Source organism: Cnephaeus nilssonii (assembly GCF_951640355.1).
Source record: "Cnephaeus nilssonii genome assembly, chromosome: 7".
Taxonomy (NCBI): Eukaryota; Metazoa; Chordata; class Mammalia; order Chiroptera; family Vespertilionidae; genus Cnephaeus; species Cnephaeus nilssonii.
In genome coordinates, this window is record NC_137078.1 from 28,023,777 (window position 1) to 28,044,747 (window position 20,971).

The 20,971-nt window shown below is 46.4% G+C and overlaps 1 protein-coding gene across 1 annotated transcript in view; it reads right to left on the minus strand.

The window, feature by feature from the left end:
* Window positions 1-17,171, minus strand: part of MBOAT1 (membrane bound glycerophospholipid O-acyltransferase 1) — a 107,272-nt gene extending 90,101 nt beyond the window's left edge. Inside the window, exon 1 of the mRNA XM_079778072.1 lies at window positions 16,737-17,171. Within this exon, the coding sequence (XP_079634198.1) occupies window positions 16,737-16,832 (96 nt within the window). The 5' untranslated portion in view covers window positions 16,833-17,171. The remainder of the gene's footprint in view (window positions 1-16,736) is intronic.
* Window positions 17,172-20,971: the final 3,800 nt, after the last annotated feature.

The window sequence follows — 20,971 nt, forward strand, 5'->3', positions numbered from 1 at the left end:
CACACAAATTCTTAAGGCATTCTTTTTTTTTTTTTTTTTAAGATTTTTAAATTGACTTTTACAGTTAGAGGAAGGGAGAGGGAGAGAGAAACATCCATATGAGAGTGAAACATGGATTAGCTGCCTCCTGCACTCCCCACCCGCCACATGGGGAATCGAGCCTGAAACCTGGGCATGTGCCCTGACCGGAAATCAAACAGCAACCTTTCAGTGCGTGGGATGATGACCAACCAACTACACCAGCCAGGGCCTTAAGGCATTCCGACTTTACTCCAATAAAGAGGTAAAAGAAGAGAGAAGACCCATTTGTTCATTTTTTCCTTTGTTTCTCTTGCCGTAGGTGATGTATCAGTGAAAATACTGCTGTGTGAATTATCTGAAATTTTACTACCTATGTTTCCTTCTAGGATTTTTATGGTTGTATGACCTACATTTAAGTATTTTATCCATTTTGAGTTTATTCTTGTGTAGGGTATAAATTGGTGGTCTAGTTTCATTTTTTTGCATGTACCTGTCCAGTTTTCCCAACACCATTTATGAAAGAGACTATCTTTACTCCATTGTAGAGTCTTGCCTCCTTTGTCAAATATTAATTGACCATGTTGGTATGGGTTGATTTCTGGTGCCTCCATTGGTCTATATGCCTGCTCTTGTGCCAGTACCAGGCTGCTTTCATTACAATGGCTTTGTAGTATAGTTTGATATCAGATATTGTGATTCCCTCCAACTTTGTTCCTCAAACTAAAAAGCTTCTAAGCAGAAAAAAAATGGTTAAAAGGGAACCTACTGTATTGGAAAGCATATTCGCCAATGATACATCTGATAAGAGGTTAATTTCCAAAATATATAAGGAACTCATACAACTTAACACCAGGAAGACAAACAATTCAATTAAAAAATGGGCAAAGGACCTGAATAGACTTTTCTCCAAAGAAGACATACAGATGGCCAAGAGACATATGAAAAAATGCTCAACATCACTAATCATCAGAGAGAGGCAAATTAAAACTATAATGAGGTATCACCTTATACCTGCCAGACTGGCTACCATCAACAAATCAACAAACAAGTGCTGGCAAGGATGTAGAGAAAAGGGAACCCTCGTGTATTGTTGGTGGGAGTGCAGACTGGTGCAGCCATTCTTGAAAACAGTATGGAGGGTCCTCAAAAAATAAAAAATGGAACTGCTGTTTGACCCAGCAATGCCACTCCTGGGGATCCTAAGAATCCCTTAACACCAATCATAAAGAATATGCATGGCTATATTCATAGCAACATTATTTACAATAGCTAGGATATAGAAACAGCCCAAGTGCCCATCAATAGATGACTGGATAAAAAAGCTGTGGTACATTTACACAATGGACTACTATGCAGCTGTAAAAAGGGAGCTCTTAACCCTTTCAGACTATTATGCTAAGCGAAATAAGTCAGCTAGAGAAAGACAAACATCACATGATCTCACTTATATGTGGAATCTAATGAACAAAATAGGTCCAGAGGTATGGAACAGACTGACAGATCTCAGAGGGGGAGAGGGGGGACAGGAAGAGATTAAGCAAAGAACATATATGTATATATGCATAGCCCATGGACCCAGACAGTGGTGTGGGGAAGGTCTGGGGTGGAGTGGGGTTGGGTAGAGGAGGACAAAAAGGAGAAAATTGAAGATATCTGTAATATTGTCAACAATTAAGAGAGAGAGGAGAGAGAGAGAGAGAGAAGATTCCAGAGTTTTCAAGGTCAATTCACTTCAGCCATCATGCACCAAAATGCATACTGTTTCATTGGAAGAAATAAGAAAGTAAAATACACAGGTACAATCCTTTTAGCTATGTTAGCTTCATCCACTGAAAATGGAAAATAAAGTCTTGGTTTGTGGGCTTTACCCTCAAAAAGTGTTTCTTGACTATCTAAATCAGCCCTGCATGGCTATTGTTGAAGGTCTTGGAATCACAGAATTTAAGAGGTAAATAGGTCAGAAAGAGTATCATTTCCAGCCCATGGGAACACAGTACCAAGAATTCTGGGGACCTCGCTAGTGAGAGGCAGGGCCATTTTTACCCCTGAGACACAGGGGATGTGGGAATCTGTCCTGTCCTCCTGCCTAAGTCCAGAGTGTACTTGGGCAAAACTGGGAACCAACACCAATCTCTGCCTCCCCCAGCTCAGTGTCCCCCCATGCGTGCCCTGGTAAGTGGCCCTCACTGCTCTCCACTCCAGATCCTGGGAATGTGAGCAGAGGAGGCAGTGCCAAGGTGGGAAGACCCCACCCCAGCCCCGCCCCCACCACCAGCAGCACCAGCAGCACCTCCAGCCTCAGCTTAAGGACAAGGCTGTTCCTGCAAGCACAGAAATAGAACTCTCAGAGAAGGCGGAAAGGAAGTCAAGTGTCACAAGAGCTCTGTATGTGCAGATATGGATCAACCCCTAAGAGATGCTGTTACATGTTTTTTTAAAAAGAGACAAGGAGTGGAAGCACTTGTGTCAGAAACAGAAAGATTCCGTGTGCACGTGTGCACCGCCTGGCTCTGAAGGAGGCCCTGGCTTCCCTGGGAGGGGATCTGGGCAGCGGAAAAGATGGGTGTGGGGGACACTGGCCCTGCATTATAGCCCCTTTTCTGCCTTGATTTTTGATACATGAGCTACCTACTCAGAAAACTAATTTTTAAACTGTATTTATACAAAATAAAAGCAAAAAAAAATACTTAATTTTTTAAGTTAAAATAGATAAATAAATATGTAATATCAATATTCAAACAAAAACAGAACAAAACTGTAATGTGGGAGGGAGGGGTTTGGGTACTAAAGACGTCTCACCCCAGTGACACTCACAGTTAAACCACTTCATGAAATTTCACAAAATGACTTTTGAATTTAGCAACTTCCTGCAAGCCTTAGCAACCTTTTGCTGTATACCTTTGTTGACCCTGTTTCAAACTGGAGATACAGAATAATGAATAAGACAAAAGGGAGAGGTATGAAGGTAAGGGAAGAAACCAGTCTTTTTTTATTTTAATTACTTGACATAAGAATTTAGAACCACCTGAATAGAGCCTTTTCAAATGTACCCCTGCTCTTTTTCAACTTAGACTAGAACCTAGCTCGTATTGTTATTTTGGTAAATAAACCTGAGAATGGAATATTTTAGTATGATGTTTGGGAAATCCCCAGCACTATCAGCCCAGCTATATCTTAATTTAACACTTAAAACTGCTGTGCTCAGTTGATTGGAGTGTTGTCCTGTGCACCAAAACGTTGTGGGTTCAATCCCTGGTCAGGATGCATAGGAGGCAGCAGCAGATCCATGTTTCTCTCTCTCTCCTTTCTTCTCTCTCTAAAGAAAAAAATAAATAAATAAATAAATAAAAGCAATTAAAAACACACATATCTTCAGGTGAGGATTAAAAAAAAAACACATGAATGCTGTTGTGAACTTTCAAAACCATTACTGCAAATCAGATCGGTACTACTAATGCATAAAAGATTAACCACTGATAACTTTAGAAAGTTATAAGCAGAGTTACATGACTCCAAAGACGTCAGTAGATATTTACCAAGTACACAGTTTTTGGATAATTAAAAAACACATTACAAATGGGTTAATGAGTTCATCTGTGGCAGGTAGTCATGTTTCTCCGGCCCAAAGGGACAGTGGTCTTTTAGCAAAGCGTGTGTTTAACCTGAATAAACTACTTGAAGTTACGTTTCCCACTTATTACTCTCCTTCCTTGTGTTGTCCTGGCAAAACCACAAGAAATTGTCATTAATAAGAATGCAGCAAGTTTTCCCTTTATCTTGTTTACTGAAAGGCTTGCTTAAAATAGAAAGCTTCTGAAAAGCACACAACCAAACACTGTTATTAAATTACACATCTTGATTTCTGCTGCTACAGAAGATATTTCCAGATTGTATCTCCTTAGATGTAATCTTTTCATGAGCTTTGCTTTTATTAGTGGAGTGCTGAGGCCATGCTGCACAATCCCAGGAGCACTTGGGTAGATGTCATCACGTGACTTGACTTTCAGCTGCTCAAGGAAACGTCCACATGTTGCTCACACGAACCTGAGATGGTTCATCCAAAAAAATGATATGGCCCTAACCGGTTTGGCTCAGTGGATAAGCATCGGCCTTCGGACTGAAAGGTCCCAGGTTCGATTCCAGTCAAGAGCATTTACCTTGGTTGCAGGCACATCCCCAGTAGGGGGTGTGCAGGAGGCAGCTGATTGATGTTTCTCTCTCATCGATGTTTCTAACTCTCTCGCCCTCTCCCTTCCTCTCTGTAAAAAATCAATAAAATATATATATTTTAAAAATGATATAACTATCTGCATATGTCATTGCATGTGATACATACATCAACTCCACAGAATGAAAATGGGAATAGAGTACTTAGTACTTAAACAGCCCAAGATTAACATTTAACTATCAGCAATTGGGCCGTGATTTAACTTTCAAATTGTAAACTAGGACTATTCAATCTGAAATGTAGGTTCCAAATAATAAACAGGCCAAACCAGTTGGTAAAAAGAACTGGCTCCCAATGTTATCTTAACTTAGTCATTCATGCCAAGGGAAAAATGTAAATAAAATCCTATTTCAATCCAACAAACATTAATTTAGTTCCTACCTTGAACCAAACATGCCAAGATGACTAAGATTCACTACCGACAAAGAACGTTCATCTTTTCTCCAGTCTCAGTGTCTTTGTTCAAACAGCTTTCTTCCTAGAATATTCTGCCTGTCCCACCCGTCCCCACCCTGGCACCTTCTCCTTCTCCTTTAAAGGCAGCAGCTCCCAGGAAGTCTCCTTGGCACCCTCTCAGGACAAGCCCATGGGTGCAGAGGCCATGTCCTTGGGCAATGGCATGGGCACAGGCCCGTAGAACACTGAGTACATATATTACCAGGTTTACGCGTAAAACAGTAGTAACAAGTGTTCACAGGTCTGTCTCCCAGAAGGCTTGGATCCTCATTAATCTCTGTATCCTGTTCTAGCCCAATATTTGGCATATGGTGTTCCGTAAGCTAATTCAGCCCTGTGCCACTTACCGACAGGGCTCCATTCTGAGAAACGCATCATTAGGTGATTCTGTCACTGTGTGAACACCACAGAGTGCACTTACACAAGCATAGATGGTATAGCCTACTACACACTCAGCCTATGTGGTATAGTCTATTGCTCCTAGGCTATAAGCCTGGACAGCACGTTATGGTGCAAAACAACACGGGATTAAATCAAGCACAAGAAGAATGATGCAATCAAGAGATGCGATAAACATGAGATGTATGAAGCACACTGTGCTACAGCAAACTTCTTATTTACAAGTAAAAAGAGTTCACTCTAAATTAACGATAAAAAGTATAGTGTAGTAAATACCTAAACCAGTAACAGTCGTTTACTATCATGATCAAGAAGTATGCACTGTACCTACTCGTACGCACTATACTTGCATACAACTGGTAGTGCAGGCTTGTTTACACCAGCATCACCACAAACCCATGAGGAATGAGCTACACTTAAAAGTCACAATGGCTACAAAGTCATTAGTCCATAGGAATTTTCCAGCTTCATTATAATCTTACTAGAGGCCCAGTGCACGAAATTCACGCGGGGGGGGGGGGGGGGGTTGTCCCTCAGCCCAGCCTGCATCCTCTCCAATCTGGGACCCCTTGAGGGATGTCTGACTGCCCTCTCACAATCCAGGACTGCTGGCTCCCAACTGCTCGCCTGCCTGCCTTCCTGATTGCCCCTAACCGCTTCTGCCTGCCAGCCTGATCACCCCCTAACCACTTCCCTGCCAGCCTGATTGATGCCTAACTGCTTCCCTGCCAGACTGTTTGCCCCTAACTGCCCTCCCCTGCAGGCCTGGTCACCCCTAACTGCCCTCCCCTGCAGGCCTGGTCCCCCACAACTGCTCTCCCCTGCAGGCCTGGGTCCCCCCTAACTGCCCTTCCCTGCAGGCCCGGTCGCCCCCAACTTCCCTCCTCTGCCAGCCTGGTCACCCCTAACTGCCCTCCCTTGCAGGCCTGGTCCCTCTCAATTGCCCTCCCCTGCTGGCCTGATTGCCCACAGGCCTGGTCCCTCCCAATTACCCTCCCCTGCTGGCCTGGTCCCTCCCAACTGCCCTCCCCTGCTGGCCTGGTCCCTCCCAACTGTCCTCCTTTGCAGGCCTGGTCCCTCCCAACTGCCCTCTCCTGCTGGCCATCTTGTAGTGGCCATCTTGTGTCCACATGGGGGCAGGATCTTTGACCACATGGGGGCAGCCATCTTGTGTGTTAGAGTGATGGTCAATTTGCATATTACTCTTTTATTATATAGGATAGAAGCCTGGTGCACGGGTGGGGGCCAGCTGGTTTGCCCTGAAGGGTGTCCCAGATCAGGGTGGGGGTTCCCTTGGGGTGTGGGCGGCCTGGGCGAGGGGCCTGTGGTGGTTTGCAGGCTGGCCATGCCCCCCGGCGACCCAAGCAGAGGCCCTGGTATCTGGGATTTATTTATTTTCTACAATTAAAACTTTGTAGCCTGAAGCAAAGCAAAACCTCCTGCTTGCTCCTTGGCCGCAGCCATTTTTGTTGGGATTTATTTATCTTCTATAATTGAAACTTTGTAGCCTTAAGTGGAGGCCTGGGCCGGCCAGGGTGTGAGGAAAGCTTGGTTTCCTCCATCGCCGGGGACACCCAAGCCTCCCTCCTGCTTGCTCAGTGGCCACATCCATCTTGGTTGGGGTTAATTTGCATACTCGCTCCTGACTGGCTGGTGGGCGTGGCTGGTGGGTGTGGCTTGTAGGTGTAGCAGAGTGATGGTTACTTTGCATATTACTCTTTTATTAGATAGGATGGGACCACAGTCATTGACCGAAAAGTTGGTATATGGCACATGACTATGGATGAGATAGATAATATATGCAGAGCAGTTGGTAGCATAAGCATTCAGTACAGAAGTTCTGGCATCATTAAGCCAGACAGGGAAACCAAGGCCAAGTTTGAAGAACAGCTCTTGTTCCACAATGGGAAGGCTCCAGGACCCAGAGGCCTCTCCTTGAAATGCCAGGAAGTGGCCACACCTCCACTCTCTCGGCCCTCCTTGCAATTACTGTCAAATGAAGCTGCCAGACTGTGACACCAGCCAGGCTGGACCCACCCAGGGTCCCCTAGAATGGAGACTGCTCACCTCCAGTTCTGTGTGCAGAGCTGGACTAAGGGACGATCCCCACTCCACCAGCCCTGTCCTCTTAAGTCTGTGGAATTGGGGGTTTATACCTCACAGTATTGCCCTGAATATACTTTACCCTTTGATGTCCCTCAACCTTGAAACAGCAATCTCTTTAGAACCACAAGGAACCTCCCACCACACTTCTGTGTGGTCCCAGGAAAGACCAAAATGCTCAGGGTTAGTCACTAGTCTTATCAGATCTCTGGGACCCTGGGCGGGGGGTGGGGGGGGAGAAGGGGGTAGGGCGGGCACCCCTACCTGCCTAGAACTTCCCACTCATCGCACACCCTCATGCCCAGCAAGCAAGTTCCACTTCTCAACTTGCAGCCATATGCTGCTCCTGACTTCCTCCTCCCCCCTCCTCTGTGATGGCTCATCTTCCCTCCTTCCCACTGCTGGCCTTCTCTTCGCCCTCCCTCTGCTCCATCCAAAACTTCAGTCTTCCCAGCTCTCTCCTTCCACTCTTAGCCTTACAGGAGAATTGTTTGCCTCAAAACATTTTCTTTCTCATTTTACCACTACAAAGGGGGTAGAGGGAGCGAGTGGGAGAAGTAGAAAGAAGAAAACCACTGCCTTTCCAGGTTCCTCATTGCTGCTTTGGAGCATCTTTCTTCCACCATCCCTTATACAAGACCTTCCCTCCCCCCAGACCCCACCCAGACTCCTTACATTAAGTGAGCTGCGGCCTGCAGAGCAGCTGGCTGAGTGCCTGGTAGCAGAGCAGGCCATACCCTCTCTGGTCCTTACGCTTATAGAATCCATCAACCTCCACCATCCTGGGGAGCTGGGGTCCTACGTTGTCTTTTTCTCCTCACATCCCCGAATTCAACTTGGAAGCTTCACTGTTTAAGAGAATAATCCGTCCAACCCCCAGTTCCTTGGCTAAACCAAACTGACTTGTACCCCAGGTCCCACATCCACACCCTGACTTTCATCACTGTCCAGAAAAGCTCCACTGAGAAGCCTTCAACTGCAACATCCCAGCCCCCAGGCTCTCTCACTTCCGCTGCACCTGCTCCTCAAAGTCCCTCCATCTCTGGATATTTCTCTTCTCACTTTCAACACTTCCAAGTACTTGTCAGTATCTTTCAACACCCTTACTCCTTAATTTTCCAACAACCTTCTCTGGAAATCGCCAACTATCTGTTTACTTCTGCTCCTGAAAGGAGCTGCTGAACGAGAAAAGTCACATATTGACACAAATCCGTGCCTCTAAAAAATCTAGGATTTTCAGTAGGCTGATGACCCTCCAGCCACCCATAAATTGCTCTGGTCAGTTCTTTCTCCACCCGCCCATAAGGACCACTTTACATCTTCCCTCATCCTCAAAACTGGTAGCAGTGGCTCTAAACTTCGGAGACTCACTGGGGAGCCCCTCCACCCTGATATCCAGATTCATTAGGCCTGGAACTGATCCCAAACACACACAGGGCAAGAGATTCTGATGAACGATAGTCCATACAACCATTTTCGAAAAAATATTAGTCTACAGCAGAGTCTGCAAACTGGCCCTTGGGCCAAATCCAGCCTGCTGCCTGTTTTTGTGTGGCCTGCATACAAAAATTGTGTTTTACATTTTTTAAACAGTTAAAATAAAACGAAGGAAGAAAATTCCACAACACCTGAACATTACATGAAATTCAAATTCCAGGGTTTATACATGGTTTCCTGAGAACACAGCCAGGCCCAGTTATTTACACCTTACCTACGGCTGCTTTTATGGTATCATGCCAGAGTTGGGTAGTTGTAGGGAAGACTGTATAGCCTGCAAAGCCGAAAATATGTACTGTCTAGCCTTTATAACAAGTTTGGCGACCCCTGGTCTGCAGGATAAAGTGTAAACACCTCACCAGAGCGTTTCAGCTTCCTGGTGAGGTGACTGCTGCTCACTTCTCCAACCGAGAGTCCTGCAATCCACACAACTGCAGCCCACCACGCACTTCAGTGGGCTCGCAGTTCCTTGAATGAAGCACACATTTCACACGCCATACCTCTGCACGTGCCGTTCTTTCTCATCACTCCGCCTCATAAATTCCTTCTTCCTTCAAGACCCAGTGCTGACCCTCCTCACCTGAGAGATGCTCTTTGATGACCACGCCGCACGGCTTTCACCTGTGTTTGATTAATGTGTATCCCACTTCTCTGTCTACTGCAGTGGCTCTCAAACTTTCCAGCACATCAGCACCCACTGGAGGGCTCATTAAATCACCTGTGGCTGAGCCCATCCCCAGAGCAGCAGATGGGGGCACCAGGGAGAGAATGTACATCTCTAACAAGCTTCCAGGCTGCTACTGCTGGTCCCGGTACTACACAGGAGCAACACTGGTTGATGTATGTGTCCCTGACCCAACAATGAGTTTTTTGAGGATGGGCCCTATTTTATTCATATTTGAATCATCACAGCCTAGCACAGCTCCGGAAATTCCTGGAACACAGTTGAAACTTAATACCTGTTGTTTGTCCCTTAACTGAATTATTTTCCTCCTGTAAGCTAGTCATTTCCATTATCAGACAGTGAAGGGGAAATTAAGAGGCAAGAGGAGATCTGACTTTGCAGGAACTACTGAGGCCAGAAAAGAAGAAAGTGGCTCTCTGCGAGAGTGATTTCTGTGCCGGCCACACGCACCCTGAGCTGGGGCGAACAGAGAGCCCTGGGTGAAGTCAGAACCCCACGGGTACAGCCTAGAGGCAGTGTCATTGGGGGCGGGAGGGGACAAGTTAGGTGCAGGACCCTGCCTCCCTCAAAGGCCAATCCACTGCCCACTGTAAACACAAGGCTCTATAGAATGAAGTTTCATAACAGACATCAGTAGCACTGGCATATATTGTTACTAATGATAAACATTTATTGAGCACCTATTATTTCCTTGGAATACAAGAAGGGATAAAACCTCCACCTCCAAGAGACTTTAAATTAGTTTGAAATTGAGCCTATAAATGCAGCAAGATAACTAACAATATAAGGTAACATTTACTAAATGTCAAAGGTCAACAGTAAGTTCTTCAGGCGTCCTCTGTGTCCCAGGGCTTTCCCTTCTCTGTTCCACCGGGGCTCCATCTGCAAACCTCCACCTGCAAACCTCCATCTGCAAACCTCCACCTGCAAACCTCCACCTGCAAACCTCCACCTGCAAACCTCCACCTGCAAACCTCCACCTGCAAACCTCCATCTGCAAACCTCCACCTGCAAACCTCCACCTGCAAACCTCCACCTGCAAACCTCCACCTGCAAACCTCCACCTGCAAACCTCCACCTGCAAACCTCCATCTGCAAACCTCCACCTGCAAACCTCCATCTGCAAACCTCCATCTGCAAACCTCCACCTGCAAACCTCCATCTGCAAACCTCCACCTGCAAACCTCCATCTGCAAACCTCCACCTGCAAACCTCCACCTGCAAACCTCCACCTGCAAACCTCCATCCGCAAACCTCCACCTGCAAACCTCCACCTGCAAACCTCCACCTGCAAACCTCCACCTGCAAACCTCCACCTGCAAACCTCCATCTGCAAACCTCCACCTGCAAACCTCCATCTGCAAACCTCCATCTGCAAACCTCCACCTGCAAACCTCCATCTGCAAACCTCCATCTGCAAACCTCCATGGGCACCGCACAGGCCTGTGAGGACACCGCGCTTGTATACTCATATGGGTCCTTTGTCTCCTCTGGTTTATCAACTCTTCCCAGACAGGGAAAATCTTGGCTTTTTTTCGTCTTTGGATTCTACAACTTGCCCAAGGTACCTGGCACTAATAGCGTTAAATAAATATTTAATTGATTTAATAATGACTGTGGAATGTGAGCTGAGCTTTTAAGGAAGGGCAAATCTTAGATAAGAAAAGAAGTGAAGGCTGGGCTTTCCAAGAATGAGCAAGGGAGCCAAGTGGGTGATTAAAAACTGCAGGCAGGTAAAGAAACCTTTACAGCCCTCCCCTCTACCCCATTCCTGAAATTATCAACTCCCTGCTGGTATCACCCTCAGTCCAAGAGCGCCAGGTTTTCAGAGCTGGTCTTCCTTCGTCCAGCCTTTTAAACTGTAACACCAAGCTTACGGTAATAGTCCTAAACCTTTGCTGTGCTTTGATCTCAATATCATTTCCTGGTCTATTTTTCCCTTGTTCCTTTTTCTGCTGATTAAATTAGGAAGGAAGGAAAGGAAGAAAGGAGTAAACAAACAAACCAACCCAAATAATCCTAATTTAATACTGAATTGATACTTTATACAAACACAAAATGTGGGAGTGCCAGTCAGTAAAAATAGCCTTGGCGCGGGGAGTTACCCCCACCCACCAAAGTGGAAAGTCCTTAAAATCAGGAGACAGCTTCTCAGCTTTCACAGCTCCTAGGATATGACTATGCATCATACAAATTAATAACGTCCATATCACGCCCCCATCTTGAAAACTTAGAAGGCTTTAACTGGTTAAAGTCAGATCATGTCACACTCTGTAACCAAAACAAAGTGGACAGGACATGAGCAGATGATTTAAACAAGAAGTAAAACAAAACACTCATCCTCCACTCCTTGAGTCCCCTGAAATAGGAAAGAAAAGCTCTTACCTAACTTATCTTGGGTAGGTGAAGGTTTATATCTGAAAAATCCTACTAATTGCCAGAGCTCCGTATTTGCTGGACAGACAGGGACTCACTATTTAGAAATGCAACTTTCCACAAGCTCATCCTGAGGTACCTGTGGAGGCCCCTCCGTCATCACCCATTTCCTGTGCTCTATCTGAAGTGCTGTGCTGTACTTGTTTCTAATTAAATAATATGATTTTACATTTCACATCTTCAAGAGGATATCAGACTAATAAAAGTCCCTGGAAACTAAAACCACAGATTTTTTTCCTCAGCATGGTCACAAGTGAACACAGGCTTCCCCCAGGAGTTAACAGAACAGGTAAATGGAAGAATCAGAAAAAGATAATAAAAGAGTTTTTCACTCACATACTAGAATGGTAAACAGATATTTCAGTTTTTGCAAAAAAAAAAAAATAATAATAATAATAAACTACTTGACAAAGGGACACCCAGAAGCCAAGTTCTCAGTTCATTCAATTCAGAAATTCTGAAGGTATGTGAAATATTAAGACAGTCAGCGGGGAAAAATTCAGTGTCTTTAAGGGGCATGTGAAGAACAATTTGGGTAACTTGAAGTATATGTCTTATCATTTTTAGCATATCACAGGGCAATAAAGAGTCACTCTCACCCTGACTGGTTTGGCTCAGTGGATAGAGCGTCAGCCTGCAGACTCAAGGGTCCCAGGTTCGATTCCAGTCAAGGGCATGTACCTTGGTTGCAGGCACATCCCCAGTAGGGGGTGTGCAGGAGGCAGCTGATCTGTGTTTCTCTCTCATCAATGTTTCTGACTCTCTATCCCTCTCCCTTCCTCTCTGTAAAAAATCAATAAAATATATATTTTTTTTTTAAAAAAAAAAAGAGTCACTCTCAACCAGCCAGCGTGGCTCCGGGTTGAACGTCAACCTATGAACCAGGAGGTCATGGTTCGATTCCAGTCAGGGCACATGCCCAGGTTGTGGGCTCCATCCCCCAGTGTGGGGCATGCAGGAGGCAGCCAATCAATGATTCTCTCTCATCATTGATGTTTCTATCTCTCTCTCCCTCTCCCTCTCTGAAATCAATAAAAATATATTTTTTTTTAAAAGTCACTCTTCAAAGCAACAGGAGCAAACATTTATCAAGGACTATGTTCTTGGATTGCCCTCCAGATCTGGCTCTCCCTTTTTCTGCCCCATTCTGTGCCCTGGGAGGAGCCCCTGCAGACCCAGGTCAGCCACCTTTGGGTGGGGTCTGACCACTAAAGAGCATTGGCAAGAAGTGGAAGGGCTGTGAGGTGGAGGGCTGAGAGGGCTGAGGTTCACTCTCGCTGCTCCCCCCACCCCATCCTGGCAGGTGCAGCTCTCACTGGACAGCAGCAAATTAATAAGGAAAATGGAAGAATCAGAAAAAGATAATGAAAGAGTTTTTCATTCAAACTTCCTTCACTTTCCCCTTCAGCTCCCAGGTCTTGGTACCTGAACATCATTTGCCAGTTCCCTTAATCCTGCACACACCCCTCTAAGTAGTTCATTAAAGTTTCTTCATTGCAACCCACTGAGTTGAATTTTGTTTCCTGCCAGGACTGTGCTTGACACAAGGACCTTCCTGACTTTTATATCTATATAAAAATTTTATATCTATACTAGAGGCCCGGTGCACGAAATTCGTGCACAGGGGTGGTGTGTCCCTCAGCCCAGCCTGCACCCTCTGCAATCTGGGACATCCCTCTCACAATCCAGGATTGATGGCTTCCAACTGCTCGCCTGCCTGCCTTCCTGATTGCCCCTAACCGCTTCTGCCTGCCAGCCTGATTGCCCCTAACTGCCCTCCCCTGCCAGCCTGTTTGCCCCTAACTGCCCTCCCCTGCAGGCCTGGTCTCCCCCACCAACTGCCCTTTCCTGCCAGCCTGGGTACCCCCCAACTTTCCTTCCCTGCAGGCCGGTTGCCCCCAACTTCCCTCCTCTGCTGGCCTGGTCACCCCTAACTGCCCTCCCCTGCAGGCTTGATCGCCCCCAACTGCCCTCCCTTGCAGGCCTGGTCCCTCCCAACTGTCCTCCCCTGCTGGCCTGATCGCTCACAACTGCCTTCCCCTGCTGGCCTGATCCCTCCCAACTGCCCTCCCCTGCTGGCCATCTTGTGGTGGCCATCTTGTGTCCACATGGGGGCAGCCAACTTTGACCACATGGGGGCAGCCATCTTGTGTGTTGGAGTGATGGTCAATCTGCATATTACTCTTATTAGATAGTCTAGAGGCCTGGTGCATGGGTAGGGGCCAGCTGGTTTGCCCTGAAGGGTGTCCCAGATGAGGGTGGGGGTTCCCTTGGGGTGTGGGGCAGCCTGGGCGAGGGGCCTCTGGTGGTTTGCAGGCCGGCCACGCCCCCCGGCAACCCAAGCGGAGGCCCTGGTATCTGGGATTTATTTATCTTCTATAATTGAAACTTCGTTGCCTTCAGCAGAGGCCTGGGCCGGCCAGGGCTGTGGAAGCTTGGCTTCCTCCATCGCCAGGGGCAACTCAAGCCTCCTGCTCTCTCCAGCTCCGTGGCTGCCACCATTTTTGTTGGGATTTATTTATCTTCTATAATTGAAACTTTGTAGCCTTGAGTGGAGTCCACGGCCGGCCAGGATGTGTTGGAAGCTTGGCTTCCTCCATTGCTGGGGAAACCCAAGCCTCCTGCTCACTCTGTGGCTGCAGCCATCTTGTTGGGTTAATTTGCATACTCACTCCTGATTGGCTGGTGGGCATGGCTTGTGGGTATAGTGGAGGTATGGTCAATTTGCATATTATTCTTTTATTAGATAGGATGAAATTTCTCAACTGCAAGATGTAGGTCTTAATGCCATCTCCCATTTTACACATGAGGATGCTGAGACTCTGAAAGGGTAGAGTGCCAGCCATGGTCACACAGGAAGTTTGCTGGCAGAGCAGGAATTACCCCCTGGCCAGTCCGACATCTAAGATCTTTAAAAGCTCTTGAAAGTGTGAGGGAGAAACACTCTCAAGCTGCCACACAGCCTCAAATCACATTATTCATGGTTTGGGATTTTTCCCTGGGTCTAAAATAAGCTAGTTGGGGCATTGCCCTGCAAGTGCTTCTTCCACCAAGAGCCATTCAGATTTGAGCCTGCTGGAGGGTGGAGGGCTGTCCTAAGATGGAAGAGTTCACAGGTGCTCCCTCCTTGCCCAATGCCCACATCCTTCTTTCAGTTCACCCCAGAAATCCTTAAACATAAGGCTCTTTTATTCTTTTTTTATAAACTAAAAATAGGGTTCTTATGACAGAACCCCCGGATATTTGGAGGGGGGTGAGTGCAGTTAAGAAGCATTTAATAACATCATACTAGCACCTCCCATTCATAACCTGCTAGGTTCCATTAATAGTGTATCTCTTTTCTTACATAGGCCTGGCTGGATTACTCTCTCTAGCTGTGCAGAGTAGCTTAAAACAGAAAATGACTTGTATGCATGCATATTAGCATAACCAATGGACACAGATACTGGGGCGGTGGGGGCTTGCCGTTGGGGGGGGGGGGGGCGGGGGCGTCCATGGGGAGGGGGAAGGAGACATAAAACTTTAGAAAATAAAGGAGACGTAAAACTTTAGAAAATAAAAAAATAAAATGAAATACTAAAAAAAAAAGAAAGAAAGAAACTCCGATGGGGCGTGGGGGGCAAGTACAAAATGAACTCCCCTTAAGGATTTAGCCATGGGTCATATTCATTTCAGGGCTAAGACTGCTCTTATTTCTGCCTTTGCCTGGGTCCCTGGGTCTCTCCCACCCTCACTACACACACGGAAGAGTCACTTACAAAAGCACGAGTTAGGACTCTACATCTCTCCCAAGATCTGAACTCACTGGATTTTGCAACTGATAAGAAGGCAGCGGTGAGATCAGGTGGATTCTGAATCAGAGGGAGCCCTTGGAAGGGTGGCTCACCAGAGTGTCTGAGTAAGGCCACTGGCTCTCACTTCCTCCTTGCTGCAAGAATGTGAGTAGAAAGGGCAGCAGGTGTGCTCTTGCTTGAAGCAAAAAAAGATCACAAGTGAAAGGCAGAGGAAGAAACCTGGGCCAAAACTCAGCATGAAAGAGAACAGGCAGGAGTGCAAGGGGCCCTCCTCCAGCAGCCCCACCCAAGGCCTTGTCAATCAATACACGTTGTTGACTCAATACTAAATCCACGGTGCATCCAGCCGCCAGCACCTGAGGCAGACCTGAAAACAAGTAAGACAGTCTCAGCCCTCAGGAAGATTTCTGGCCAGGAATTACTGTTCTTTATTGCCGTTTTCAATGTTAATGGTAGCAGACAATACGGGACAGTCCAGATAACGCCAACAGCGCCCCTCTTCTTCCACTCACTAACCTGTCCTACTGGGGAGCCTGGAACCTTAGCCTGGGGAAACCAGGGCTGTGTCCCTCCTCCCTCTCCATGGACATCACACGTGGTACAAAATAATTGTCATCCTGATTTAACACGTCTCACTGCTGAAGTTTAAAACCCAGGTCTCTCACTCAAAAACTATAGGCTATAGCCTCTAAATCAATCAGGTGTGTTTTTATGTAGGGTCCTCTACATTCAAAATAATGACTTGACTCCGCTGATGAAAAAAAAACAACCGATTCAGCTATCAGAAGACTTTAGAACTTGGTACCAGGAAACGGGGCAACCCAAAACTTTATATTCAATTATTATTTAATATTTTAAATAATATCATTATATGATATTTAATATAAATATTAAAACATTAAAAAGAAAAAAGTTATTTCGAACCTGTCGTGCAGGGTATATATAATGTTTTTTCACACTGACAGTTTTGAAAAACAAACTCAAGAAACTGCCCACCTGTCCAGTTTGTAGCTGGAGAATCTGCTCGGGGGGCGGGGTCACGGGGGGCTAAGGTTCCCCCATAGGCCCCACGCCCGCACCGGCTGGGGAGGGGTCGCGCGCCCCGCGCCGCACTCACCTGGTCCAGCGGAATGCCCAGGAGCTGGCTGAGCGGGTGCAGGCAGGTGGAGCCCGTGGTGCGGTAGGAGAGGCTGGACGGCGGCTCGGCTGCCATCCCGCATCTTCGGGAGGCGGCTGCCCCGACCCCGCACGCTACCCGCTACTCCGCGCCCTCCCGTCCGTGCGCTCGTCGGCGGCTGTTCCGAGGGGCTAGCGACCGACTCCCTCCCAGGGACCCAGCGGCAAGGCCGAGGGACGCCCACTCCTGGGGCGCAAACTTAGTGTGGGCGCTGCGGCCAGGGCGCCGTGGGAGGGCCGTGCCGAGCGCGCCGCTTCCCGCTCCCTCCTCTCGGCGCCCATTGGCCCGGCCGCCGGGACAGCCCAGGAGGAGGGAGGGAGCAGGAGAAGTGGGGACAAGGAGTCCGGCCCCCAGCGCCGCCTGGCCCGCCCAGCCCAGCCCAGCCCGACCCAGGCCGCCGGGGGTGGAAAAGTGATGCCAGCGGGCGGGCTGGTGGCGGGCGGGCGGCGCGCGGCCCAGGGGGCTGGAGGCGCCTCTCCTCCTCCCCGGAGCTCGCTGTCCCGTCTCCCCAACAAATGACACGACCTCCACCGGGATCACCCAGGCGGGCGCCTTTCTGCCCCACCCTATTGACGCACTCGCCCCCACTCCTCCCTGTCCTAGCGCCAGCTAAGATTTCCTGCACTTTCCTTTGGAGCTTTCTCCCTCGCAGCCCCTACTGCAAAGGGTTAATATGCCAGTGGCTGGAGCCCAAGGAGAACCCCTTGCTGCTGGCCATCGCTCCAGCACCCAGACTCCCTTCTTTCTTGAGTTTCATCACCAACAAACTGCACTAAACTGCAAATGGCCAGGCCAGAGTTTCTCAACCCATGTCCGCGGTCATGGAGCAAAAGCAGTCCCTACCACTGCTCCTTGTCCCCATGGAGATTTTAAAGGAGGCCACCACCACCAGATGACAATCTCAACACACACACACACACACACACACACACACACACACACACACACGCTTGTAAATTAACTAGGCTACACAGGTCTAGAAATTGACCAAAATTGAAGCAATGTTCCTCTTATCTTGAGCAAAAGTGAGGTGTTTCAAAACACGGTGTTTTTTAAAAATCAACACTTAGGTATAAATTGCCACATAAGAAAAGTTTTACTGGTACTGTAGTACAATTAATATTAAGAGGACTATTAGATGGTACAGTGTCAAGAGAATCAGTTACATTGTTAGATATAACTTAGTAAAATTTCTTCATTTACCAGGGACAATCACCATGTGTTAGTTATTATAATCTCTATTTACAGATGAGAAAACTGGAGCTTTTGGAGCTTAAGAACTTGGTTTTATTTGGGGAGGGTCAGTACAACACCCCTGCCCGATTCCCGATTCCGGAGCCTGGGCCTGAGTCAGCCTGGCGCTTTGCCCCTCGAAAGCAAAGCATTGCTCTCTTTATGGAGAGGCCCACCCACATACCTGCCACAGGCCTGTCATTGCTGGGGACAGGCGTTATATTTACTGCTCCAAGAGAGGTGGCAGCCTGATGCTACAGGCACTCTGTCTCGCCAGTTTTCTATCTGCAGTAGAATGAGGTGTGATATCAAAGCCAGGTTTTTAATCTCCTCCTGGGAGATTAAACCATGCTCAGAGTGTGAAGTCATCCAGAAGACCCAGTGCGGATGACTGGTCTAAAATTAAAGGCCAAAGAAACCTGGAAATGCTTCTGGCGCATTTCAGGAAGGCAGGGTGATGCTATGGACTGATAGAAACACAAAACTAGTCACAAACCAGTCCAGGCCCAGACAAACAGATACTCAGACAGCAAAACTGAATTAAAACAGTCCTCAAAGTTTTCAAAGGTACAACCCCTCAAGAAGATAAAATTCTAATGATACAATCAGTCTAGATTCAACCAAAAATGATCACCACAAAACCAAATTAGAACCATCAACAATGATATAACACATGTAAAAATAGAATTACCATTTTAATAATACTACATATTTGTATGATGATACTGTATATTCACAGAACATATTCATTTATATCATCCTTGGATCCTGCCAACAACTCTATGGGGTTGCAAGGGCAGGTGTTATCATTTTTATTGTTATGCCATCATCCTTTCCATTTTTATGCATAAGAATCCCAATTTCTGAAAATTTGCAGCTAGCTTATATACTAATAGCTAGTAAACAGCAAAAGTAGATTTCAAATCTGGCTATTCCATTTTTCTTTTTATTATACAGAAATCTTTTTATTATGCTAGGAGTCCACCTTCAGGAAAGCAGCAGAAACTGTTGCCTGCACAGGACATTAAACTCCATGCTTAACATTTGAGAACTGCTCTGCAGAATGGTCTGAAGTGACCCACCATGGGTATCACTCTTGCTTTGCAAGCAGTCTCTTTAAGCATTATCCACAAAACCTTAGGGAATATAGACTTTACAATGAGCACTCAGCTTTTCAATGTTCTAGCTCAACCGGTCTGTGTTTGCTTGGAACATATATGGCTGCCTACCTGCCTAACATTTTTTAAGGCTGAGGTCACAGTTAAACATTGTTTTTATATTTGTACACGCACAGAAAATGAAGAAATATTACTGAACACCAACCAGATTTAGCTATTACTGCTGAGTAATCAATCGCATGTTTCCCTAAGGATTTTATATCAGTTAGTCATTCAAGGTAAATCAACACAAATCAGCTCAGCTTCCCAACCTATGTACAAACACCAGGGAGATGCTGAGATGTCTAAAGTCAAAAAAATCCAAGAAATCAGTTTGGATAATTGAATGCAGAAACAAAGCTTACTAACAAAACTCCATTAACTAAAAATGCTCAGAACAATATTTATAAATATGATTTTGTACAACTTCTGGGTGGTCAGGACCGGAGCCTAAAACCTAGAAGAGGAACAGATAATGAAAATCTAAAGAACCCAGCCTTCAGAGCAAGACAAAACTGGACCTGACAGCCAATACAGCCTTTTACTGGTTTTGTGACTGAGCAAGTCAATCAACTTCCTCAAGCCTCAATTTCCTCCTCTATAAAGTGGGAGTAAGGTTTATGATCTCTTGTGGCTGCTATAAGTGTTGGAAGCTGCCCATCGCCTTCACTAGCAGAAAGAGGTGGACCAGGAGTCTGGAAGGCTGGTCAACCTTGAGGCTCTGACAAGGGTCAGAGCCAAGCACCCACTGTCTAGTTGAGACAAAGGGAGCTGAAGCAACTTCCACCTTTTAGTCTTAATGTAAATCCTTGCTGATGGGCTATCATCGAGCTATTATTGGAATTGCCTGCCTAAGGGATATGGGTGTATCCCAAAACCTGAATAAAAGGGATAGCAAGGCCAGAGCGAGCAAAAGGTAGTCCTCTCTTGGGCTTACGCCTGGCCCCCAATTCCCAAATTAATATTTTCTTGTCTAGTCTCTTTCATTTGTGTGCGGCCTCCTCCAGAGCCCGAACCCTGAACCTAACCCTGAACCACGCGGGATGTGGGGGGGACACTCGCAACTGGCAGCCCAATGTGGGGGGATCATATTCACATATAAGGACTGAAGGAAAGATTATATGTGAAATAACTTATCACAAGTAATGGTTCAAAAAATATTAACGGCCACCCTAGACTATTGTGCTTAGTGGTCAGAGCGTCAACATATGGACTGAAGGGTCTCAGGTTCGATTCTAGTCAAGGGCACATATCTGGGTTGCAGGTTCTCCACCCAAGTTGCAGATGTGTGTGGGAGGCAACCAACTGATGTGTCTCTCTCACATGAATGTCTCTCTCTATGTCTCTTCCCACCCCTCCCTTCCACTCTCTCTAAAAAAATAAATAAATAAAATCAATGGGAAAAAAAATCCTCTGGGGTGAGGATTAACTATATATATATAAACTGCCTAAAATGTACCCTTTATGAACTAAACTAACATTTTATTTTTAACTTTGGTCTTTTGGGAAAAGATTTTCCTAAAATGCATCCCTGCATATTTAAATGGAGTTAGTGATCATAACTGAATTTTTAATGATGGATTGGACATTATTATAAACAGGAACCATCCTGTAATACAGTGATGCCAGAGTTTGTCCTTGTACTAAACTATGCCCAAAGAGGTAAGCTTTCTCAACTACTGTGTCTACTTTCTAGTTTTCAGTCTCCTCTCCTGCTCTCATCTTTCAGTTGTCACTGCCTCGCCTGCTCTTTTGGTTCTCCTATGATCTGGGGAACTCTATAGA